Source organism: Tenrec ecaudatus, chromosome 2 (genome assembly GCF_050624435.1).
Source record: "Tenrec ecaudatus isolate mTenEca1 chromosome 2, mTenEca1.hap1, whole genome shotgun sequence".
NCBI lineage: Eukaryota > Metazoa > Chordata > Mammalia > Afrosoricida > Tenrecidae > Tenrec > Tenrec ecaudatus.
In genome coordinates this window covers 43,575,604-43,602,274 of record NC_134531.1, presented here as the reverse complement: position 1 = coordinate 43,602,274, position 26,671 = coordinate 43,575,604, and the positions used below count along the sequence as shown (strand labels likewise).

The following is a 26,671-nucleotide window of genomic DNA, read 5'->3' as shown; positions in this document are numbered from 1 at the left end:
GAGGCACGCACATCCTAAACTAAGCAACCATTTGTGAAGGAGGGGCAGCATTTGCTCCAGGGGCAAAGTGCCCTGGAAGAGTGGAAAAGAAGGTGGGAGGCTTGGCATTGCACTGAGGGGATTGCGATGAGGGAGAAGGGGCAAAATGTGAGGGAATTGTTGAGAGGGAAGCTGATGACCTGCTCTGTAAACTTCCACTGTATTCACAATAAAAAAGTAAAAAGAAATTAATTTGAATAAAAGGGAGTGTTTTGTGTTTTTTTTTAATTGTCAGTCTAACAGCAGTGTCCTTCTCCCTCAGGTTTCAAAGGATCAAGAGAGATTTTCTTCAAATGTGTGGACTGTTTCATGTGTTCTTAGCCACAAGGTGATGATCTGCTAATGGGCCATGTGAGAGTAAACACTAGATAACTTTCAAACAGTGGCTAGTGAATACCACACAAGCGCAAACCGAACCCACTGCCATCGAGCTAATTGTGATGCACTGCAACCCTATAGGACCGTGTAGAACTGCCCTTGTGAGCTTCCAAAAGTTCAATGGGAACTTTTTATGGGAGTAGAAAGTCACCTCCGTCCTGCTTCGAGAGGCTGGGGTTTCGAACTGCTGACCGTGTGGTTAGCAGCGCAACCCATAACCACTACCGCCCCTTACTTCATCCCTAGCAGCCCTTGGAAGTTAAAACTACCTCTGGAGAAAGACAAAGGCTTTCTACTCACATAAGTAGCTCCCGTCTTGGATCGCACAGGCGCAGTTGTACTCGGTCCCATACGGTTGCTGTGAGTCAGAATCCACTCAGTCACAGTGAGTGAACAGCCCTTGAAATGGCTCTTTCGCTTTCCTAAATCTTTTAAAAAATAAAAGCCTGTAAAAAAAGGACAGTAGAAATAAAGGAATTAAGGAATTTACCAGTGTAAAAGGTTCAAGATTGCTCGGTTGATAGGTGGAAGGATGGGATGGATTCTTGCCTGCATCTGGACTTGATAGTGGTGATGTTATACCAAGTGCTGTAACAAGACGTTTGTGGAATTGTCTGGACCGTTCTCAAGCCGTGGAATTATCTGAATATAAATTTAGTTCATTCAGAAGTTTTGGATATTCCATCCAGCTTTTACGCATACATTCAGAACTGTCCGATTCTTCATCTAAAAATAATGCTTTAGGAAAACCCCAAAATGTTTAGGCGGTAACTGTCCTCGGTTTAGAAAATAACATTAATAGGTTCTTTCCTTTTATCTCATCACCCTTTAAGAAGAAATCACAGATAATCACACATCATTCAATTATTTTAAAGATGACTACAGATTCATGTGGTGTACCATTTAGATGTTTTAGATGTAAACTGGAAGAAGAAAGCTAGCATTTAATAAAGAGCTCTTACTATAGTTTTCTACAAATGCATTTCTTTGATTAACATAATTTATACTTTCATGCATTGTATTATTAAATTAATTATGTAAACATATTTTATGGAATACTTAGCAATCAAATGAATGTACTCTTTAATTTGAGACCTCAAAATCATAAACTAAATAAAAATGTTTGCCATTAATAATCAGGGCCTACAGGGCCAATGACATATCTCATTATCTTTCATGCATATTGAAGAATCAAAATGTGCTTTGTATTAATTACATTGTCTACCTATGTTACCTTGCATATACACAAAACTATGTTACTATGCACTAATTACAAAGGCTGGGAGGCGTATGGTACAGCAGTTGGTATCCTGACTAAAACCCAAAACCAAACCAGTTGCCATTGAATTGATTCCAATTCATGGTGACACCCTCCACCCCCACCCCACTCCCGTGGGTTGTAATGTAGAACTGTGCACTGGAATATTTCCATGTCTGTGACCTTTGGACATTTGCAATCTTATTAGTAGTAAAGTGCTTAACTGTTTGAGCCACACAGGGAATTCGCTTCAGTTGACATAAGTTAGGAGACTTCAGTGAAGTTACCTATTACAAGGGTCTGGGTGTGGCTAAGGGGCAATCAGAGAAGACCATAGACCAGCAACAGAGGGACTCTGTTATCACTCTTTGAGCTTTAGAAGTGAGCGAAGAAACTAGCATGGCAGAAATCTAGAGATAGCTGGAGTCCTGGAGGAGGGACCAGCTTGCAGATGTGGGGGGATAGACTGCCAGCAGAGTGACACTGAAACAAAGAAGAGGAGGAAAGGACGAGATACCCAAAGCTCTGTCTCCTTCTGTGCTCTGATCTTCTGAAGATCCTGCCCTCCCATTGACTAAGCAGACGGCGCATCTGCTACCAAAAAGACAATGGTAAATTCGCTCCAACAGAAAGAAGAGGTGGTCAAACCATATTTGCTGGCGTGTATGTTCTTAATAAGGTGCCTTGATGGTGCATGCATAAGCACTTGGCTGATGGGCCCAAACCCACCAGTCGCTCTGTGGGAGAAAAGACCTGGTGCCGGCCTCCTGTAAAGACTGCAGCCAAGGAAACCCTGTGAGCGAGTTCTACTGTTTCCTACAGGGTCACTCTGAGCTGGAATTGGCAAGGCACACAGCACCAATGTGCTTTTAATAAGAGGAACACAAAACATCAGGTGGATTAGGAACTCTCATTGGAAGCAATCAAAATAAAATGCTAGAGAACATCAAATCTGCATCCAGGAATCTGAGAACAAAAGGGAAAGAGCAGTTGGCTGGAAACATGAGGCCAAGATTGACAGACTACGAGGGAAACCCAGAGTGAGAGTCTGTGTCAGGGACCGACAGCATTCAAAGATCATCCTGATCTGAGGGGAAGCCAGGGAACAGAAGTCACAGTTTGCGTCAACTCTTTCTGTAAAGCAAGGGACAAATGGAAAAGGCTTTCTATGGCTCCCTTTCTCCTTCCAAATCTCTCCATCTGCTGAGTTCAAACTGACCCCTTTTGCCTCGTATTAATAACACTGCAACTAAATATTTTATCAGTCCATTTATTCGTATTCTTTATACATTTTGTTGCTCTGTTTTATTGATAAGACCCTTTACCAAGTAGTGTCTTGCTGACACCATGTAGCTTCTCAATGACCCTCGCTTACGTACCAAATAAATGGATGAAAAAAAATTAGCACATGGTTCAGGTCTCTTGGGTCAGGATTTTGACACTTGGCCTAACCCATCCCAGTCTGAAAGTTAATGTGCAAACATAATTGACTGCGTGAAAAAGCTTGAAATGCTGAGCTGGGCATCCAAACTAAGAAACGTAGAGGGTCTGAAGTTGAAGACAACACAGATCTAAACAGCGACGGTCGAGAACACAGTAAACAACAGCCATGTGTAAATATGTTTGGTGTCTTTGGTGCCAAGACCCAGAGTTCAGTTTTAAGGGACATTTCGGTGATTTATGGTGGGCATGTTCTCAAAGCTCCTTTATAGGATTTAGACGGTTGTTGTTTCCACCAGAAGTTCCTTTCATAGTCTTGGCCATCTTTCTCCCCAAGAACGGATCATTAAGTCTGTGTGTAAGGACTGTTATTGTTGTTGTGTACAGTCTAGGACATGAAAAAGCTAATGTTGGTTTCAAACTTTGAAAAAGAAAATCTTTATGCCAGTACCCGAGTTGTAATATTAACACACAAAAAAGCGGAGTCGAGTTATGAATGTACTTATTTAGAAGGTGCCCTCTCCAAATTTCTTGGAGAAGATTCTATATATTCATATCCCATAGACACTGCATTTGAAAATAAAAAATCCTTGGGTACCCCTAAAGTGTTTGGTATGCATTGCCTTTTAAATATGTTCATTGCACAAACTTTGATATAATAGTCCCCTTTGCCAAACATACACAACGATCATTTTGATGGGTCAGTTGATACTTACAAATTTAACGCTAAATTATTGTATTTCTTTGGTTAATCAATTGCAAAAGACATTTTGAATTCCCCAAACTAAGGTCTACTAATTAACCCTCCTCCTCACTTTCAGAAAGCGTTTGTGAAAGGAGTGGAAATGACCATGAGAAGAGCGGAGGAGAGAAGGACAGGTGTTGGGTATCATTTGGGATAGCAGTCGACGACCGATCACTTGAGGTCCAGCCTCTGCTCTGCCATTGTGGGGCCTGGGCATCAGTTGCTGCATCTGTAAAATGAATGAATGTGCTCCACTCCTGCTGCTTCTCTCTGGCTCTGAAGTGCTGCCGCTAGCCTGCAGGTTAAAACCTCTCTCCTTTTACTTGAAGCCCCTTGTTTCGAAGACAAAAAGGAGAAACCATTACTTTGTTTGCCTCCAATGTAACTGATTATGAGCCGCATCTCTAGCTGCAGCCTGGGAAGACCACAAGTCTGCACAGCGCCTGGCAATTAGCATCTCCTGGACGCATAAAGGGAAAATAGGCTGTAACATATGCTCACGGAGGCTGCCCCGCAGACTGCAAAATGCGTACTGCACATGTCTGAATGGGAAAACTGCCGGGCTGACTTTTGACCTGACTTAGTATTATTTGAAGCAGTTTACTGACACTACCAATAACATCACACATAATAGAACACACATCTTGTAACTGAACCACAGATAGTGCTGAGTAACAGAAATAATCCAGGAAAGACAGACTCAAAAATGTAAACTCACTTGGAGTCGCTACTGGAGGCTCTGGTAGCCCATAAACAGATTGCGTCTTCGAGGCCTGACAGCCGCATTTTAGAGGTCTTTAATGCCTACTGCATGGCTTGCTTTTCCAGGCCCCTGAGCATTTCTCAAACATCACATTTGACGCAAGGCCACGTCTATTTCTCTTAATTATTAAGAGAATAATTATAGTCCATATAGGAGAATATATGTAGTCCAATATTACTGGATGTATTCAGGATTTTAACCAGGGGGTGGGGGGGTGGGAGCATGCCTTCCAGAAGTTGGAGAAAAGGGAGAGAGAAAAAAAGTCTTTCAGGGCTCGTTGGTACCACTCTACTCTGGAGCTTGTACTATTTCTTTCAATTGTAGCAGAGAAACAATTAATAAAGGAGCCCATTAAGACCTGATTATTGCTGCTAAAAAAAAAAGGAAGGTTGAATTTCAGTCCTTTGAAGTAACTGAGAATGATTCAGGCCTCATTACAGAGATATAATCTACATTCATACATTTATGTTAGTGATTCAAATCTATTGGGAGAGATTGAATTCCGTTAAATAGGGCATCTTTCCTGTGGTACTTTTCTCAGGCTTTCTGGGGCTAACCTAAGAGGTGACCTAACAATGCAAAGTAGTGGGGTATTTAGGGATTCAACTGTGCTACAAAAGAAAGGCTGTCCTGAAAAGAGAAAGAAGAATGAGATATAATCTAAAAAGCCATGTCAGCTTTTCCTTTGGGCTGTTTTGTAAATGCCTTTCCTGCCATCACCGCTGTACAGAAGAGCGGCAAAAGGGCTCTGGAACTTTTAAACACTGCACCTGCTGTAACCAGATTTTAATATGGAAGCTTAAAGATGTCATTTACACCCCTCCCCATTTTGAACCTACACACAAATTCAATCTCTAATAAGATCTGAACAGTTTCTTCTAAAGGAGCAGAAAGTTGGTAGGGGTGTGTGAGAAAGAAACAGAGGAGAGAGAAAGAGTGACACTATCTTGGGATAGGGATGGTATGTTAAAAACAAACAAACAAAAATACAAACCTCCATGGACATCAGTAGTGTAGAGAAACACTGAAACAATAGCTGCCTGCATTTCGGAACTTTTCATAGCAGAATCTTTGTTGTGTAGTTTCATCAAACACAATATTTTTGAAAATTAACATGTACTTTTAACTAGATGTCAATTCAAACATTTGGATTCGGAGGAACTGCTTGGCGGAAACCCAACTCCCTTAGAAACATACACTTGTCAGCTCAGGTAGAGAATTGTGAACTTGGAAACTGGAATTAGCACTGTGGGTTCCTTTGAAAATATCCACGCTTTAGTTAAAGTGCACGATTTGTTTGACATATGCGGCTTCTTCTGCTTAACTTCCCGCTGAATGGCTACAGAGATCAGAACTAATTATATTAAACTTAAGACTCATCTGCGGTGTTCGCCACATTGTCGAAATCATCTGAGTAAGCAACGCAACGTGTTACAAGTAATGGAATTAAAACCCCGGGTCAAGTCTTAAATGATTGTATTGCAAAAGTTCTGAATACAAAGAAAAATAGCCAAGTGCACGTAAAGCTAAAGTCCGTTCCGAAAGCCAGATTTTTCTTTTCACTGTATTTTCTATTGACTGTCAAGACTGTGGCCAAGTATACGCCGTCCTAGAGATTCTAATTGGTCCTCTGTACAGCACCCCTTCCCAGCCGGTGCCTCCAAATTTCAGTTGAAGGTGTTTCAACCCTCAGGTTCACCTTGAAGTCTCTCTTCTCTCCCGTGGGGCCGCCTTCGTCTTACGTGAGCCCCTGGAAGTGGCCACACGTGCACACCGACAACTGCAACATATTGGCAACGTCAGATGCTTGCACTTAGGGCAATGCCCAATTGCCTCTTACAGTGCTTTATGCCAGTACTTTTCAGGGCTCCTTCCAGTTAAGTTTTCTCTAGTTTAGAGTCATTCCTAAAGAAGTGGTCCTCTATAGCCTCTGCCTCAGATGGAAAGGATCCTCAGAGCTGTTTTGCTTTGATTGCCTTCTGGGTGCCTCTATTCCTGGTCAAGGCTGCAGAGCCTGGCTCAGGTCAGTCTCCACCTGGGTAGTGAGCTTGTTTCTGTAAACAGTGCAGAGAGGTGGAGGTGATCGTGGAAGAGACCAGGGAGGACGACCAATAGCGCAACTAAATGTGAAGGCAGAAATAATAATAACAACAACAAACGCCCCTTTATGGCAAAGCGCAGAGAAAATCGCATAGAAAACAAAACAGACGAGGGCTATTCGGCCAAATTGTACGGTAAACAACAAAAAAATCTTTGCCATCGCAATAAAGTGCGTTCGCTTTGAAGTGCACGCGTGATTCAGTAACTGACTCATGTTAGCAATTAGAAATCGGTCATTTGGGTCCCTGATTTCATTTGCGCCAAGAGAGAGGCGACTTTTAAGGGGGACGATAAATCTCCTCGAGCTTAAAAGGCAGCGAGGGCCAAAGTGTGAACTTTTTACTTCAGCAACGGAAGCGAGAAATCAGTGATTCATTAAAGCGGAGACCTCCTTGGAAGCTGGCAGGAGAGGAGGAAAGCAAACTAATTATGTCTCCCTTGTCGGGGCTGGCTCCGACGAGTTTATAGTCCGGCTGTCGGCGAAGCGGATCCCCTGCACTGCCGGCTTGCTCCCCAGCCCTCTCTTCTTCCCGGAGGGAGAGGGAGAGGGAGAGGGGAGACCGCGGGGTGGGCTGCGGGTGGGGGTGGCCAGCCCAGCACCAGGCTCCGGGTAGCTCTCGAGTCGTTCTCACCGACTAGGGGGTGGGGGTGGGGTGGGGGCGGGGGCGGGGAGTTCCTCCGGGGAAACAAGTGAGGCAGGGGCTCCCCGGACGGGCTTGGCTGCGCCTGGGAGGCAGCCACGGTCGGAGCGCGCGAGGGGAGCGCTCGCGCCGGCCGCCAGCCCGGCGAGTACCACCCCGGGCGCGGCCCGAGCCCTCCGCCTAGAGCTCCGGGCGCTGGCGGCGAGCAGGGGACCCCGCGCACCGCGCGCGGGCGGCGCGCTCGCTCCTCGCTCTCGGGCTCTGCCCCCTCTCGGCCTCCACCCCCCCGCCCCCTCCCCTGGCGTTCCCAGCAGCCTAGGGTTTCAGATGTCCCACCGCCGTTTGACCCCCTCCCCCCGCCCGTCCACCCCTGCAAATGAGGTCTGACCAGCAGAGGCAGAGCCCACCGCGGGCTCGGCATCACTGACAGTGCGACTGCAGGCTTCAACCTGTTTACAAGCGGGCTCTCCCGAGGAAGGAGGTGGGGGACCAGGGCCAAGCCCCACGCCGACCGCCATCCCCCCACCTCCTCCCCAAACCACCAGTGACTTTCTGGAGGCTTCACATCAACAGGCACCAGCGAAAGGAGAAAGCGGGAGGGGAAGGAAACTGCGGCGACCGGGCAGCCGCGTCCGGCGCTGACAACTCCGAAGGGACGCGCGGTCCGAAGCGGCCAGCGGGCAGGGGCTGTGCGCAGCCGGAGCCCAGGGTGCGGACGCGCAGGGCGGCGCAGACGCCGCCGGCGCCCCGGGCCATCCCCTTTGGGTTCGGTTCCCCCTGCTGTCATCGGGTTTGTTTTACTGTTTGGTTTTCAGACTTTTTGTTTTGTTTTGCATCTAACATGGTGCAAAAAGGAGTGACGGGGAGAACAAAGTGACTCCCGGAGGAGCGGGGAGCGCTGGTGACCATCCCCACCACCGCCGCCACCGGCTTCGGCCGCCGCGGCCACCCACGTCCAGCGTCCAGCGTCCACTGCGGACCCGGGAGGCGCTGGGCAGCGGCCCCGAGACCAGAGCGCCGAGCGGCAGCCGGCCCTTCCGAGGAGTTATGGATGTTGGTGCCTCCACTTCTGGCCAGATCCGCGCCCCGAGGGAGCTAAGCAGCGACCGCCGCCGCCAGCTGTCTCCTTGCCTTGCACCAGGTCTTACCCTTCCAGTATGTGCCTGCTGATGCGACCATCTCCAGCGGCGAGAGTTTCAGTACAATGTGGAAATGGATACTGACACATTGTGGCTCAGCCTTTCCCCACCTGCCCGGCTGCTGCTGCTTCTTGTTGCTGCTCCTCGTGTCTTCCGTCCCTGTCACCTGCCAAGCCCTTGGTCAGGACATGGTGTCACCAGAGGCCACCAACTCCTCTTCCTCTTCCTCCTCCTCCTCCTCCTCCTCCGCCTCCGCCTCCTCCTTCTCGGCCCCCTCCATCTCCGCTCCGTCCAGTGCCGGGAGGCATGTGCGGAGCTACAACCACCTCCAAGGCGACGTGCGCTGGAGAAAGCTGTTCTCTTTCACCAAGTACTTCCTCAAGATCGAGAAGAACGGCAAGGTCAGCGGGACTAAGAAGGAGAACTGCCCGTACAGTAAGTCACAAACGCGTGCTCCGCTCCTTCCAGTGAGCCACCCCCCACCCCATACGGGGGGTGGGGTGGGGGTGGAAATCTCTTCCAGATGCGGCCCGCTAAATATTTACGTCCCCAACCCCTGGAAAATGATTAAGTGGAATACTTTCACACTAACTTTTACCCCCCCCCATCCCATGTCTACATTGTGCAGTCGCGCCACCACCACCACCCTTTCACCGAGCGCTCTCTCCATGACCCCCCACGCCACCCTCGGCCACCCAATCCGCCCCCAGACGAGCTTGTCACTCGCCAGACCCCTCGGGGCGCCCGAGAATTGTGGCAAACCGGAGATGCCCGTCTCGCACCCCACCTCCCTTCCCCACCTCCCTCCACTGTCTCCCTTCCCTCCGTTCTGTAAAGGAGTCAAGTAAACACATTTTCTTTCTTGGAGCTGGCAGTCTTGTTGAGAATTTGGGGACAGGCTCCTCAAGCTGAAAAGAATTACCCGCTGCCAATTATAAGGGCTTTATGGGAACTCTATTTAAGCAAGAGTCAATTTTACCCTCTCCCTATCCCCTCCTCCACTTACTCCACCACCTCTAGTAGCGGAAAAAGCACTTTTCTGGTTTTGATTTTTTTTGGGGGGGGGTGGGAGCAAAGGGGAGGGGGCGGGTTGTCCCTCAAGTTGGTTTGAGTGATTGCAGTCCATGAAGTTAGCTTTTCAGGCACCAGCGCGGCTATTTGTCTTCTGCCAGCCTTCCCTCTTGGTAACATGATGCTCATGTCGGCGTTGTCATGTCCTGTTGTGCTCGTTTCTTCTGAAAGCTCTCATGTTGCAGAGCCATACACTACAGCACTGTAAACATCTGGGCCTGCATTCACACAGACCTCACACACATTTCATTGTCATTCTCTTATTTTCAAAGTAAAAGTCAAAAGTCTGTTTCCATGGCTATGGTTTATGCCACAGGATAGCGTTCTCTCCTCACTACAAATCATTCCCCAGGTCTCTGGGTCTCTCTCGCTTGCTTGCTTGCCGGGGTGTGGGCTGGGGGCGGGGCAGGGGAAGAGCAGGGGTGCATATTGTGTCTCAATCAGTCCTGCAAAGCCAGGCGACTCTGCCGACTTCCTTTTCCTAGTGACTTTCAAGTGGTGGGACTTATTCATCCCCCTATTGATTGTTATTTGAAAGGACCCCGAGAGGAGGCTGTGGTACTGCAGACAGTAGACAATGACATTTAAGCATCTTTAATGACCATTTAGCATTATGTCAATGGTAAATTCCAGGTCACCTTTTCAAGGGACGTGTGTGTGTGTGTGTGTGTGTGTTAATCATTTTGAATTCCAAGCATATATTTGCCAGCTACCTTAATAAATGGGGGACAGGTTTCAAAGATCTTTGACCTGGGAAGGTAGAATGAAATTAACAATTGACTAGAATTTAGCGTTTTATTTTTAGATAAAGGATTTGTGAGGAATAAGAATTTTCGATCCCCTTTGGGACTCAACATGCACCTCTAACTTCTGGTTTTCCTCAACTACAGCTTACTTGATTAAAACTAGCAATATGTCCACATGTTGTAAAAATATTTGGCAAGTCTTTTTAAAGTGCTCTAGTTTGTGTTTAACCCAAGAGATGTTGTTACCTCATAAAATCTGGCTGAATTCATGTCATTTATGTTGAAAAAATATTTTGGCCTGAAACTCATTTGTTACCTAGATACTATTTATGGCTGTTGATTAAAAATGTAATTCCTTTAATGAAGTCTAAAAGAGTAGTTTTTGTGTCATCGAGTTAGGAGGACAGAGGAAAAAAGTGTCCAATCACTTGTTGAAGAGTGGGCTGGACTATTTTAAAAGATGATGATAATTCACATGGACGAAAGTTGTTCTTTGCACCTTAATTCATGGAGAAAAGTCAAGTGGTTATAAGAACATTTTGCAGTATTAAGCTTGACCAGTCTTTTTTTTTTTTAACACAACTTCATTAAGATATTGTTATCTTTTAAGTGTCTTTACAATGTGATACAAGAAAGGCCCTCTATACAATTATGGTATGTTTGACTTGAAATGACTGTTTTCTAGAATGAAAAATTAAATGATTATTGAAAAGATCTTCCAGTGTACACATTGGATTATAATTTTGCAATGACTCTCTGACTGGAGAAATCTTACCAATTACTACATAAAAACTGGTGTGGGTATTTTTCATCCCAACTGCCCCAAATATGCAAATATTTCTTCTGTATCATCAAGTGCACAAAATTATCTTGGTTAAAATGGCAAGCTAAATATCTTCTATGGTAATGCCATTTTAATGGTTGCAAATGAAAGGGGCGGGGCTTACTCTGTTAAATAATGCCAAGCCATAAATGATTTTGGCTTTTTAAGAACATCTGTATCAAAATATAGTAAGTGAAAAGCAGAGGTTGGAAAAGCCTTCATTTCACATGTGGCTGGGTAATCAGAACTCTGCTGCAATCTCCAGCTGGGCCGATTCCACTAAAGTGCCGGTATCATTAAGATATTGTCTAAATGTTGCATAAGTAAATGTGAACAAACGTTTGCCATGCCTACAGGGTAGCAAGCAGGTCAACTCACCCAATGGTAGCCCGTTAACTAGTAGGGTGTCTAACCTCTGAAAAGTGTGTCAGTTCCTTTTCCGAAAACCACATTTTAGTCACATTTTCCTAAACAAGTTATTCATTACTCTCAATCCACAAAGCTGTTCTTTTTGAGGTTTGCTTATTTGAAGATTAATTTTCTTTGTTACTTTTGACCTCAGTATTATTGCTGCTCAACTACAGTAACAGCTTATCTAAGAGGTTATATGCTTGTGATGGCTTGTGTAATTAAACCACTGGCTTTTCGCCAGCAGAATGCTAACAAAAGGGGAGCAAGGAAATTGCCCATATGTTTTGCAAAATCATTTTAAACTTCTACCTCCAAAGCTGGTTGTCAGAAATTCTGGGATTTTAAAAGTACCACATGTACGAGAGGGTCCACTCACTTTTTGGTGATTCTTGTAAAATCTTTGTGTGTGTCTGTGCGCGCGCACGTGGGCGTGCGTTGCTTTAACCATGATATGAAAGTGGAGAATAAAGGCAGCAGAAATGAATTATGTTTCTTCTGCTAGAAGTCTGAGAAAGCTTGAATAATTTAGAATAGCTGTGGTCTATCTGTCACTGGATATGTGCAGGCTCATTTGGGTTTTATTTTATCATTCTCTTCATCTAGAGCTTTGCCCTTGAAACATTACCACAAGGCTCCATTCTGGTCTCCTAGAAAGGCTGGATACAGCTGTTAGGCACCCTTGCAACTGGGACAAGGGGACACATTTCTAGACTTGACTGAAACAGCTGTGCACTTCTCCCAGGGTTGTCACTTTGGGGGGAAGGGGGGGGGTGTAGGGAAAAGACAATGTATTCCTAAATTCCAGACAGCTAAGGATGGTCCCCAAATGGAAAACCATGGAGAGTTTATGAGCCCTTCTGGGAGAGCAGTGTGGAAGAGAACAGAAAAGTCAATGTTTCCTGAGTGCTGATGTGTCTGATCCCTTTAAATATCAAGCGCATCTAATAGGCATTACAGTCCTATAATTTACCTGTAACTATCTACATATTTCCGATATGAGAACCATGCTGAGAAAGTAAATTGTCCAAGGTCATTCCGCTAGAAATTGGCAGAGCCAGGACTCATGCCTAAGTCCATTTGAATATAATGCCTCTAGTTCCACTCTCCGTTGCTCGCAACATTGATCCTGGTTCATGAGAATTAGAATACAATCAACATACACATTATCCAAAATCCGAGTTGCTTATTGCTGTGGACATCAAAAGAAGTTCTGAATGAAATGCGAACAGAAATAAAATAAATGAAACCAAAGTAAAATATGTCAAAGACATCCCTGCAGGCAGTAGTTTAGCATCAGAAGATGTTAATAGATTCTCTAAGTAACCTTTCTTTTGATATTTTGTTTGGGGATATAATTGCTTATGGACACAAAAAGTACAAATACATCACTCACTTATGTTAACAGAGGTCATTAGGAATACATGCCTATTTAAGAAAAGCCCAGGAGTGGCATTGTCTATAGTAATTGTTTACAGCTGAGAGCCAAACGTTTAATTGTTCCCACGTGTAATAAAATAATTTGATTGTAAATACCACTGGGAAATCAGGCTATTGCATAAGCCTCTGATAAGGATTCTGAACAGGGCAGGATCCGAGAGACCTGAAGTGACATTAGAAGACTTCTTAATTACTTAAAAATGAGTCTTCAAATCAAAAAAATACTTCACCACATAAAAATGACAGATTATTGTCTCCGATGTAAGGCTTGCGTTATTGTTTTCTGCTCAAAACAAGAGCTGATTGCGAGAAGTTAAATAAAGTGAGAAAAGGTGCGGTCGAGACACAGGACTCCACCATGGGATCCCAAGAAAAGCACAAGGGTTTTCTGCGGACCAACTTACATAGTGTGTATGGCGTCTATTGTGTCTTATGTATGTTGTGGTCGTCTCTGGAGTTGGGTTGCATCATTTGTGACTGGCAGCATTTACCTTATATATGCGAGTAGAAGCCGACCCGAATATCAGCAGAGGCACCTAATTTTACCACAAAAATGGCATTAAACATGTGCTGGAAAACTTGGCTTGTCCACGAGTCATACAGGAATCACAGCATGGAGGATTTGTGAAAGTGGCGGCTTTGTATTGAAGTTTCACACGGCGCTGTCTCATCACCCTTCCTGCAGTCCTACCAGACGCACTCTCCACTTTGGTGGCTTTATCATCAATCTATTAAAAGTGCACAATTTGAAAGCGTTCTTTCTTCATAAACCTGTTTTATAGGACAAAGCCGCAGTTAGGGAATCAAGTGACACATGGCACAAGATGCTGCAGAAGATCCCTTTAAAGTGTTAAAAAGCAAAAATTACACTTTGAAGACCGAGATATGCCCGACCCAAGCCATGGTATTTTCAGTCACCTCCTGTGCATGCAAAGGCTGGACAATGAAGAAGTAAGACCAAAGAGGAATTGACTCCCTTGAACTCTGATGTTGTCAGAAGAATGGGCAGATACATATAAGCAACGTGTACAGGTGGAGTGCGCCTTAGAAGCAAGAGAAGATGCCATCTCTCCTAATTTGGGCATGTAATCAGGCGACCAGTCCTTGGAGAAGGAAATCATACTTGGTCAAGTTAGAAAGTCATGAAAATCCTGAGAGAGCCTCAATGAGATGGGCTACAATAATTCGTGCAAACATAACAAGAATTGTGAAGGGCGAGCCAGGACCAGGCAGTATTTCTTTTGTACACGACAGAGGCTCATTAGTGAGAACTGGCTTGAAGGAACCTAATAACAGCAACCTTTAAAAACCCAAGAAAAGTGCTGATAGGAAGCACATGTTGAGTTTAGAGAATAAGAAGTGAGAGTTACTAATTTTGGGGTGTTGGGGATTTTAGTAATCTACTCTCCAGGGTTTGGACCATTCTTAAAAAAGAAAAAAACAAACAAAACCAAAAAAACAGGTGTTTTCCAAAATGATGTTCAAGGACAAACTTAAAATGATAATTATGTTTTATAGAACCAAAGTAATACTACCAGATACACATTTTCTTCTATAATGTTACTGTCCGTTTTAAAGCACAAATTCTTATCCCAGTGGATAGCTTTGGTGTTTTTGAGCTTGTAGTAGACCATGAATGAAGGAGTACTTTGAATTTTTGTACCTTAATGTTCAGAGGCAGACTATTTGTTATCCAAAAGGCTAACTTCCCCCAAGCCAAAATGTTGGCGGGGGGGGGGGGGGTAAGCTGACAGTCCATTTAAAATGGATCCAACGTTCCTCACATTTATGAGCTGCCTCTGGATAACTCCATGGTTCCTAAGCTTTGATGCCTGTATGCGTATCCAAGATGGTGGTGCAAATGATATGTCATTATTATGTTGCAGAAGTAAGAGTAATGCACGTGTGTTAGCTCAAGGTGATTTTAATCTCTCTTAACATTACACCCGTGAACCTTGCAATGAAGGGGAATTCAGGTGCTGTTCTCAGAATTATTCTTCCGACCTTTTTCAGCATTAATAGTTGATAGTTGATTAACGTAAGTAAAATTTGTTTCCCAGAAAAGTAAGATCTCTTAATGTTCTGGTGAGGTGGGGTATATGGCTTATGTTGGTGTTATATTAATGCCGTTTTATCGTAGCCTAGAAATTTGAGGGACCTCCTTTGGTCTCGTGCCCTTTGGGCAGAATTATCTTATGTAGTATATTGCTATGACTTAAGATCACTTACATGTGGCATTTGATAAATGGTGTTGGTTACTTGGTTTCTCGGGTTAAATATATATTTCTTTTCATAATCTGTACTTTAAAAAAAATCAATGCACATATTATCCATGCCCAGCCTATCAGCCCCAGATAACAAAGAACAACCCAGAGATGTGCTTTTGAAATTAATGAAAAGAAATCTATCTGTACCTTGGAAAGCCACGGGTGACTGTTCAATACTCAGTTAATAATTTGCTATAAAATGTTGAAGCATTGCACAATCCAATTATGATTTAAAACCAAGTATTTAATTGGTACAGAATTTACACAAATAGAGTTTCAAGATATCTAAACGGGAGACAGGTCATCCACAAAATAATGGCTTTAAAGGCCCCCTTGCTTTTAAATCAGATCAGTTGTGTTCTTTCTTTGAACACTGCGTTCTAATTGGAATAATTAATCAAAGAAGACACTCAGAGTAGATTCCCATGTAAGGTGGACAACTGGACAGTGACTTTTTACTGCTGCTAACACGTGCATCCAATTACCATTTGATAGATTCATAGTACTGGCAGTAAAGCATTGCCTCATTTTATACTTCACCTAATAATTCTTCAACCTAAGTCTGTCCACCTTTACCTATATCTAATCTGTCAGTATGCGTGTTATCATTAATGAGGAATTTTCAAATGTTTGGCATGCTTCCTATAATGAGCAATGACATTGAGACAGTAGTGAATTATCTAACCAGAATACAAGAACTAAAATACTCTTAACTTTCAATAATTCTCAGCCAAATGTACTGATTTCACTACAACTATAGTATACCTAATTTTGAGTAGCATGGGTTAATGACAAGATTAATAATCCTATTTAAAAAGTATTTTCCCTTCTGTTCCCTGTAGCTATTGTTTTTTTTTTTTCTGAAGGAACCTTGTGTTAACATGCGTTACTAATAACCATGAATGTCGGTTCATCCTCAATCTTTTTTGGAGGTATTGCCTGTGTGCCGAGGCCAACACGACATACTCCAAAAGTCTTTACAATCCAAGGCTCACGAACTTCTTTCTAGGAGCTGAGGCAAGTGAAAATCTGAAATAAGAATTGCCCCCCTGTGACAACCCTGACTCTGAGGTTGTGGTCCTTGATACTTTATCCCATTCTCTTACCGCTCCATGATTCTGTCCCCCTTTCTTGCCAATCCACTTCCCCTTAATTCTAAACCCCTTGCATATCTTTGAGGCCGGAGAGAGTCCTATGCCTTTGTTGCTTTGCGCCCCAAGTGACATAGAGTGTCAGGGACTTGGACTGTTTTGAATGTATAGTGCACAAAACAGAGAATTGATAGTCTATGCATAAAGCCCTTCAAAGAATATAAATTCAATAGACTCCACCAGTAGCTTTCCCTTTAACCCTCCCATGAGTTCTCCCTTAGCTTAGCCTAGCTCTCAGGCCAGTTTCCTATTGGTCTACAGTTAACGAGGATGGAAAAGACAAGCACGCTTCAAGAGATGGATGTTGACTGTCCGGTTACCGAATCCTCATCCTGTACGGTCCCCTGGCTAACTGCTGGGCTCCAAGTAGCGTCCTTATCAGTTCATTTTGCTTTTCTTCTAAATCACTTTAGTACAGGCAGCCCTTACCAGTCATTCCTTTTGCCTCTTTGCCTTGGTCTGGGCCCATATAAGAGAAAATAAAAGTAAAGCTGCTTTAGGAAATTGAATATTTCCTTCTACTATAATTATCCCTCGTCACATAGAAGGTGAATGCTGACGTGTGTGTGTGGAGGGATGTCTTGGATTTTCCCATCTTACAGAATTACACATAGATTGTCAAGCCTTCCGTATACCGATGCCAATGTAGTTTTGTCTTTTAACTGCATGCTTATCCTCACTTCACTGAATGCTTATCCAGTTAGCAATGAGGAAACTCTGCAAAATATACATCTCGAGTACTGTATAGTAGGCATGTTCATATCATTATTCGAGAGCTATTGAGGCACTGTGAAGAGCTGGAATATAAATTAATGTCTTCTGTGTATTTACATACCTCTTTCAGGACAGGACTGTTAGGCACTGATTGTTGAATTAGGTTTATTTTAATTATGCAGAATCTGAAGAATTTATTTACAAAAAAGCCAATTGTTTTGTTCATGTAATAATATTAAAAGTGGAAGTTCTTTTCACAATTACTTTTAATGATGTATTTTAATGTAATTTATTTGCATGTAATTTATTGAGAGAACTATTCAAAGAAGGAATAATATCCTATAACATGGAGGAAATGGAGAAACATGGCATTGGTCTATTATTTATGATTGAAATGCAATCTATTTATAATGTTATCAGTAACAGTAACTAACAAAACTTTAAACCAGACTTTTAGGACATCTTTTGGCATTTTAAATCTTCAATATGATGGCATCTAGGATCCAAGTGAGATGGGACCGATCATACAGTGAGACCGTTGGAAGCCAGCAGGAAGACAAAGTGGTCAGACAGCGTTGAGACACATCTGTGACAGGAGGAGGAAGCTCAGCAGGGGTGATGTAGACTATCACCCCGCTCCCCAGAAAGTGATCGAGCTAAGGAGACACACTACAAAGGGGCTGACACGACAAGAAAGGTGTGAGGGAAATATAAGGCCCCTGGCATTCCGCAGGATGTTAAATGAACTGAAATGAGACCTGTGATTTAAGAGGAGTCCCATAGCAGTGATCTCAGGCGCAGTATCAAACGGGATGTAAGTCCGAGTTCTTCCCAGAGAGGCCATAGGACAGAGTGATTTTAAGTGCGGCCTTCAATGTAAAGAGGTTGAATGTGCGGGCTTGCATCTAAGAGAGATGGCAGTTAAGTCCTCACAGAAGAAGCACACCTGCTGTGTGATCCAAGGGTTGTTAAAAAAAAAATCCAAGACTCTAGGATGGAATTCTATTAGAATTAGATTCTGGGCGCCTCGTTTTTCAGAGGCCTGTGGATGCCGATGGCTGCGCGGGGAGAGTCCTTGGCTGCAACCCACGGGGTCATTAGAAGAAATCCGCAGCCTCTCCTTGGGAGAAAGACAGGCCTGCTTCTCCGGAGCTAGCTGCAGTCCGGGAAAGTAACAGAGCCAGTTTTACCCTGTCCTATAGGGTCACGATGAGTCAGCACTGATTTGATGGCAGGGAGTGAGTTTATGGAGACAGTGAATCCTCCCCTCCCCCCTCTAGTGAGTCCCTCTGACCAGGAATGTGACTAGTCTTGTTATCAGACAGGGTGCATTCAAAGTGGCCTAATGCAGATGTAGTGAGGTTAAAATGTAACACCTTATCATTTGTTCTCCCTTTGACTCATTTATAATTTGTTCTAGATTTTACTGTTTTCTGCATTCTTTGGGAATGAAGGTTGTCTGTGATGTATTTTGTCATTGTTACTGGGGAATGGGTTGTATATTTTTCTCTATATGAAATCCAGGATAGGTTAATCTATAGAAATAATCACTGAATGAATAGCCTCTTAGGATTTTGGCAGGGAAGACTGAGGGAATGGGGAGTTAATACTAAGTACAAGAATGAAGAAAAGGTTCTAAAACCGATGGTGGTAATGATTTTTAGCGGACGTAAACCATTCAATCGTATAGTATGTTAAATTTTTTTTGAAATCTGAAAGCATGGGTGTGGAATAAAAGTGGGCTTTGAAACTACAAACATGAGTATTTTTGACGACCCCAAATTGCCAGGCAATAGTTTAGGACTTCAGACAAGTTTCTATCAGTAAAACAAGGATACCAGCAGTACTTACTCCTTTCCTACGTGGTAAAGATTAAGTGTGATTATTTAATCACTCATTAGATCATTTCATAGAATCTGTTCAGTGCCTACTTTATTTCAGAGACACTGTGAAGCACAATAAATACAGTGGTAAAAAAGGTGGTACTTTTTGTACTTCTAGAGCTTGCGTTCTCCTGAGAGGGTAACATAGATGATCAATTCAACAAAGAGATGTGAAATCAAAAGCCAAACTCACTGGCATCGAGTTGATTCTGACGCATAGTGACCCTATAGGGTACGTTAAAAATTCTACTACTTCAACCTTTTCTCCATTTATCATGACGCTACCAGTTCTACACAGAAAGGTACTGATATTATCTAACTTCCTATGGTCTGGATGATTTGCTTCCTCTCCACCCCCCTGGTCCCAGTTTTCACTGAACTCCCAGTTCTAGATATGTTAAATTGACTTGACTCTCACCCTGTGTTTCGTGGGCCCATATTGAGATTTTACACACACTACTGTGTTCCCTTGGAACGGTATCCCTGTCCTTATCCTCAGCCCTTCTTTCATATTTTAGGTAGATGTCATCTTTGGGAAGCAGAAGGCTTGTGCTCACAAAGACCCGGTATCTCCCTCGGTTATAACATGCACCATGTTTGAGTAATTCCTTCCTTGCCCATCTAGGACTAAATCCATTGTATATTATTATGCAGGCATGTAGTACTCTATTAGACATGTAATTCCTATTACTGCCAAATTAATTTTATATGGTATTGGGGAACACACATGAATCAGAGTTGAACTGTTCTCGTAAGGGTTTTTAATGGCTTATTTTTCAGAATATCCCTGAGCCTTTTTCCAAAGGGACCCGTGGGTAGACTGAAACCTCCAACCTTTCAGTTAACAGCTAAGCCCGGGTTCTCACTCTGTTAATCCAACCCACGGCTATCAAGTCTACTCCAACTTACAATGATCCTGTGGGACAGAATAGAACTCTTCCACTGGATTTGTAAGGTTGTAATGTTTATGGAAGCAGACTGCCTCATCTTTCTATAGCTAGTGGGTTCAAACCATGACATTGCAATTAGTATCCCAATGCTTAACCCATCGCACCACTATTAGGCCTTCAGGACTCCTATTAGGTAAATTGCTATCTTTAATTGTATGACTTAATCAAGTCAATGAGATTATCTGGTTCAGGTATTTGTTCTGGAAAGTGTGATCAATAGCCTATTTACTTGAGAAAACTAAAAGGTGATTAAAATAAATGGCTTTTTAAGTTTCTTTCCAAAAGCCCTGGTAACATAGTGAGTTACTAGTTGGGCTGCTAACTGCAAAATCAGCAGTTTGAAACCACCAGGCACTGTGAAGGAGGAAGAGGAGGCTCGCCCCTCCTGTAAAATTTAGTCTTGGAAACCCAGGGACGGGGTTGCACTGAGTTGGAATTGATTTGACAGCAATGCTCTCGGAGTTTCGAGAGATTCATCCAGATCGATTTCATGTGAATCTAAGAGTATGTAAAATCATGTAGTAACACAATCATTCATTGAATGCCGAGTATCCAAATTCCTACAAAGTTCTGCATAGAAATTGCTTTCTTCCTGAAACAAATTGTTTTTCCATATTTCTCCCAAATTACCTATTTAGGGCTATGATTAATTATGTTCAGTGGTGAGGATGACTTCACTCCCTTATGACATTTTTGCTGCCTGTGGCTGTTTTTCGTGTCAGAAGTGAGTTTGGCCTCTGGGATAATTTGGTGACACATAAAAAATCAGCAATTTTTAGTGATTTATTTAGAGAAGAAGAATAATGTACTGCAAAGAGTGGGAGGAAAGAGATAAGTGTGCAGTCTTGGCTCTGTCAAAACATTCCCTGTTATCTTAAGCAAGGCATTTACTTTATCTTGGCCTCAAAGAATTAATCTGTAAAAGGAGTGTATTGAACTATTAAGTCCCTACGCAACAGTAAAATAGCAGATTAAGGAGTATATCTATATTAGGAGATGATAACTATTGTAGTTTCAATAAAGGTAAGGTTCTGATCCCTAAAACCTAGAAATATTAATACCTTCTATGGTCAAGTGTTTGTAGACGTGAGTAACTTAAGAATGCTGAGTGGAGAAGATTATTCTGAATTACTCAGAGGGCCGCTACATAGCATGATATGCATCTTTATATGAAGAGGCAGTTGGTAATTAGGCACACATAGAAGGCAGAAAGTAATATGCAAGAGAGAAATTAGAAGGCATAATTCTGCCACATTTTAAGACGGGGGGGCGGGGGACTCGAAGCAAAAATGTACCTCCAGAAGTTGCAAGAAAATTAGCATAAACTCTTTCCTAGAGCCTTCATAGGCAGGTTTGTTGATGGTAGGTGCTATCTCCCAACCATAGCAATGCTTTTTTTTAAATACTTTTATTGGGTACTCTTAACATCTCTTATCACAATCCATACAGTCCTCCAGTGTGTCAAGCACATTTGCACATGTGCCACCATCATCATTTTCAAAGCATTCTCTTCCCACTTGAATGCCTGATATCAGCTCCCCATTTCTTCCCCTCTCCCTCCCCTGTCCACGTTCCTTCACAAACTCTTGATAAATTATAGATTACCATTTCAATATCTTACATTGTCCTCTGTTGCCCCTCACCCACTTTTCCATTATTTGTCCCTCTGGGAGGGGGTTCCAGGTTTATCCTTGTGATGGATTATACAACAGAACAAAACTCTGCCCAGTCCTGTGGCATTGTGTTTGAGCCTATGGTTTCAGTCACTATGTCAATTCATCTAGCCAAGAATCTTCTTTTTGCCCACTCGCTACCTAACCAAGCATGATGTTCTCCTCCAGGGACTGGCTCCTCCTGATAACTTGTCTAAGATCCATGCGGCAAAGTCTACCTAACTTTGCTTCTAAGGTGCATTCTGGTTGTACATCATCCAAGAAAGATCTGTTCTTCTGGTAGCCTGTGATGTCTTTCATATTGTTCAGCAATATCATAATTCTAAGGCATCAATTCTTTATTCTTCTCTAGCTCTCACATGCATATTATGTGAAATACTGAAGGTTTGGTTCAGGCACAGCTTAGTCTTCAGAATGACATCTTTGTTTTGGGTTTTATTGTTGTTGTTGTTGTTAACATTTTAAAGTAAATTTTTAAAGCAGATTCGCTTAGTGCAATGCACCATTGGATTTCTTGACTTCTCTTCCATACACATTGATTGTGGATCCAAACAATATGAAATATGTGACAACTTCGATGATCATGTATTACATCTGATGAAGTCCACATGTATAACTTCTATTTGTGTTGCTGAACTTACATATTTGTAATGAATTAGTTATTGGTCTTACCAAATTCTACCATGTAACATCCAGCAATGTTTCACCAAGGCTATATTTCCAACAAGTTTTTTTTGTGTCCAATTTTCACATTCCATAAGGATAGATGTAGGAAAGGTAGCCATGCTAACTAACACCTTGATTTCGGCCTCATGAGGCTAACCTAAACTTAGGGCAACCATAATTGTGATAGAATGCATTTGGATGGTTTTATGTCATCATATTTACTTTTTAAAAAATTTATAAATCATTTATTAGGGGCTTTTACAGCTCTTATAACAATCCATACATCAATTGTATAAAGCACATTTATACATATGTTACCATCATCAATTTCAAAATATTTTCTTTCGGTTTAAGCCCTTGGTATCAGCTCCTCTTTTATCCCTCTCCCTCCCCCACCCTTCTACCCCCATGGACCCCTGATAAACTGTAAAGTATTATTATCTTAATGTCTTACAACATCCGCTGTCACTTTTCATCTGAGTTACTGTTGTTTGTCCCCCTGGGGAGGGAGGTGGGGAGTTATATGTCATTGCAGTTGGTATCCCATTTCTCCCCCTTCTCCCCCCCCCCCCCCGCCACCTCCCCTCTACCCTCATGGTATTGCCACTCCCACTGCTGTTCCTGAGGGGTTTATCTGTCCTGGATTTCATGTGTCCAGAGCTCATCTCTGTATAGGTGTGTATGCTCTGCAGTCTAGCTGGATTTGTAAGGTAGAACTGGGGGCATGATAGTGGGGGTAAGGAAGCATTAAAGAACTAGAGGGATGTGGTGTGTTCCATCAGTGCTGTGCTACACCCTGGATATCTCGTTCTTTCCTTGTGACCCTTCTGTGAGGGAAAATCCAACTATCTACAGATAGGCTTTGGGTCTCCACTCCTATCCCCATCATTTGTATCGGTATAGTTGTTTGTTTGGGGTCTTCTGATGCCTGATATCCCGTCAATACCTCATGACCACACAGGCTGGTGTGCTTCTTCCATGTGGACTTCGTTACATCCTTGCTAGATGGCCACTTGTTTAGTTACAAGCCTTTAAGACCCTAGACACTATATCTTTTAATAGCTGGACCACATCAGCTTGCTTCACCACATTTGCCTTTGCACTCATTTTGTCTTCAGCAATCATGTCGGGAAGGTGAGCATCACGGAATGCCAGGTCATTAGAACAAAGTGTTCTTGCATTGAGGGAGTACTTGAGTAGAGACCCAATGCCTGTCTGCTACCTTACTGCTTAACATTTAAATATATGTCCATAGACCTATATCCCTATTGTTTTATGTTAATGTATTTACATATATGTATGCCTAAATTTATACCTCTATAAATGTTTTTTGCCTCCTAATTCTTTCCTCTATTTCTTTTTGCGTTCCTCCTGTTGAACATGTTTACTTTCCTATAACAACCTTGGGAAAGAACTACAGCGTTTGGTAGCGGGAAGCGTGGTGCTGGTGTAAGAAATGCTTAAAACGTGGAAATGGCACATTTTGAGATGTATGATTTTTTAAACAGCCAGGATTGCCTTATACAGATTGGTAGTAGAAATGTGTCAATGAAAGGTGCTTCTTAAGTAGATTCAGAAGGAAAAGAGCACAATATAGTGATCCTATGATATCTTAGAGCACACTGATGAAAATGAGTCAAAAAGTATTGCTACTGGGCTTTAAAAAATCCTCTATGCACAGGTTTGCCCCAAACAAGGTGTGGTTGAACATGCCTGTGAGATCAGTGGGTGGCTATAGACAAGATCTTCAGTTGCAGTCGCCTTAGTTTCTTTAGAGTGCCCTTAAAGAAGAAAGGGGGAAAAGTTCTAATCAATAGAAGTGGCTTCTATTAATCCCCCTAGGCTAATTAATTTTAAGGTAGACAGATTAGTTCAGAAGGTTATGTTGTCTCTTTTAGGGCTTTCAAAGGATCATCTTGATAGATTTTCCTAAAGGACAAAGGCCAATCATGGGAGCTTATTTGGGGAAGTTTAAAGAAATCTGGAAATTGTATTCATGAGAAAAAGACCAGAAAAGTTGCATGAATTAATTTCCCATCATGACACTGCACCTGCTTATTTATGAGGGCAGATAGGTAAACCCCAGAAGAGTATTCTTGGGAAACCTTAATCCATCCATCCAGCAGCCCTTGTCTTGCTCATGCAGACTTCTGTTATTCTCAGAACTCAAAGCACATTTCAAAGGAGCATCATATGAGACTCCTGAGTAGCCCAAACCACCAGTTTGACGTGGTGTGAATTGCAGCGTGCGGAGTTCTTATTCTTCAATGAAGTGTAAGAGATTGAAAGCGCCCTTCAGAAGTATATGGAGCTAGTTGATGGCTATGACAAGGAATGATAGCTTCACGTTTTCATATCGGGGGCGGGGTACAATGATATATTTTTTTAATTTTGTGAAATGCTCTCTTCTTCTATTTCATGTTCATATTTTCATTTCATAAAAGCTCCTATGGGCTTACAGTGATACTATTTCATTTACCCTTACATGTACCTCCTGTTGGCAGAAAAATGAATTCTATCCTAATTACCCAGTGATTCTGCAACAGGAACACCACAAGTGGACGGCTTTAATTCACACATTTATTCTCCCAGAGGTCTCTACATTAGAAGTTCAAATTCAGGATGCTAACTCTAGGGAAAAGTTTTCCATCACTGTTGGGACCTTGAATCCCTTCCAAATCCGTGGGCATTCCTTGAGTATTTCCATGCGTCTTGAAATCAATCTCTCCCTGTGTCTAGAAGGCTCTCAGTGCAGAGAACACATTAAGACATGTGCCAGTCCTGGCTGTTTTTCTTGGTTTTAGTTAAGTCCCTCAGTATCTGCTGACTTGTTTAATCCCTTTAATCTCTCAAAGACTAACTCAAAATACATTATCCTATCTTAGTGACATAAATAAATTCTTTCTTTACAACACATAGGGTAATTACATTAGATTTTTAAAAGGAAAAAAAATAATTACTTTATTCTGAGAATTATGGCCTAGTCATATAGACACACAATTTTTGTGACATAATTCAACCAATAATATTCCTCCTTTGGGTCTCCCAAAGTTCATGTCCCTGCTCCTATAAACCAAAGCCAACACAAACCATCGAGTTGATTCCAACTCATGGCAACCGGTAGGGCAGGACTACCCTGTGGCTTTCTGACTGTATCACTTGTTAAGAGAGTAGAAAGCCTCATCTTTTTCCCTTGGAGCCACTGGTGGTTTTGAACTGCTGACCTTTGGGATCACAACCCACCTAGTTACCACAACAGCACTCAGGTGTATAAAGCACATTAATCACATCATATCATCCCAGACATCTGTAATCAACCCAGAGTCCCAGTTCTTCTCATGCAGAACTCCTCTTTGTCTGTGAACTTATAAAATCCAAAGTCAAAGCTATTGGTTTTTAAAGTCTAATGGTGGAACATGGATATATTTCTGCTATGAACGGGTGAGATCACAGGAACTAACCAAGTCTAAAACCGAACACGAGCCCTTGCAAAGGAGACCAACTCAGAAAATGTCTTTGGCATCCAGACTCTGGTACCGGCCATGCTCTCCAGATTCTGGGTGGGCTGCAGCTTCGGGGCAGTACTTTTCCACTTTGAACAGCCCCAATTCTCCTACTCTCATTGGGTAGCCAGCCCACCTCTTGAGCCCCAGCAGGGCCCATTCTTTTGTTCCTTGAGCAAGGTAGAAGGAGATTTGATACAGATAATTAGCGTCTCTCAACTACACTATCAAATAAATTAGCTTGTTTGCCCAAAATGTATTGCTGTAATTATTATGTAAATTTTAGATTGGCTATCTAAGAAATACTTGTTTTCCCAGGCTGATATTAAAAAATATTTTGGGGCAGTTCAGTTTTAATCATGCATTCTTCATTTGCAATTCCAGAATTGCTGCGCAGAAAGTAGAAAGTAGGAGATAACAGGTGCACAAATAGAAATCTGCATTTAATAATTCTCAAATAAATAATTCTCAATGCTAAATAACCTCTAAGAAGCAATAAATTTAAGGGTAACCCTAAATGTGGAAAAGCCTTATCAAAGGTGTTTTGAACATGTGAGAATATGGAAAACTTGGCAGAATGAATTTAACACACATATTTCATGTTTGCACATTTCCATTTCTGCACAGAAGTGGGAAAGAACAAGTGACAGTATATTCTCTAAAAAAGGAAGTAATTTTAAAGTGAGTTGAAACTTTGCTCAAGTTTAAATATTCCCTGGTTGGTGCAAGAAATTTCATGCTAAATCAGAGACTAGGTCAGTTTTCAGTTCACTGTTTTAGGTATCTGAGTACATTTGTGTTAAATCTGGGGATGTGGAGGGAGGAAAGGCAGGCGTGGCTCCCAGCCAGCATTGTTCTCTCAATGTTAGCTTG

General features: G+C 42.6%; 1 protein-coding gene across 1 annotated transcript in view; it reads left to right on the top strand.

The window, feature by feature from the left end:
* Positions 1-7,683: 7,683 nt before the first annotated feature.
* Positions 7,684-26,671, top strand: part of FGF10 (fibroblast growth factor 10) — a 98,645-nt gene continuing 79,657 nt past the window's right edge. Inside the window, exon 1 of the mRNA XM_075541014.1 lies at positions 7,684-8,938. Coding sequence (XP_075397129.1) covers positions 8,569-8,938 — 370 coding nt within the window. The 5' untranslated portion in view covers positions 7,684-8,568. The remainder of the gene's footprint in view (positions 8,939-26,671) is intronic.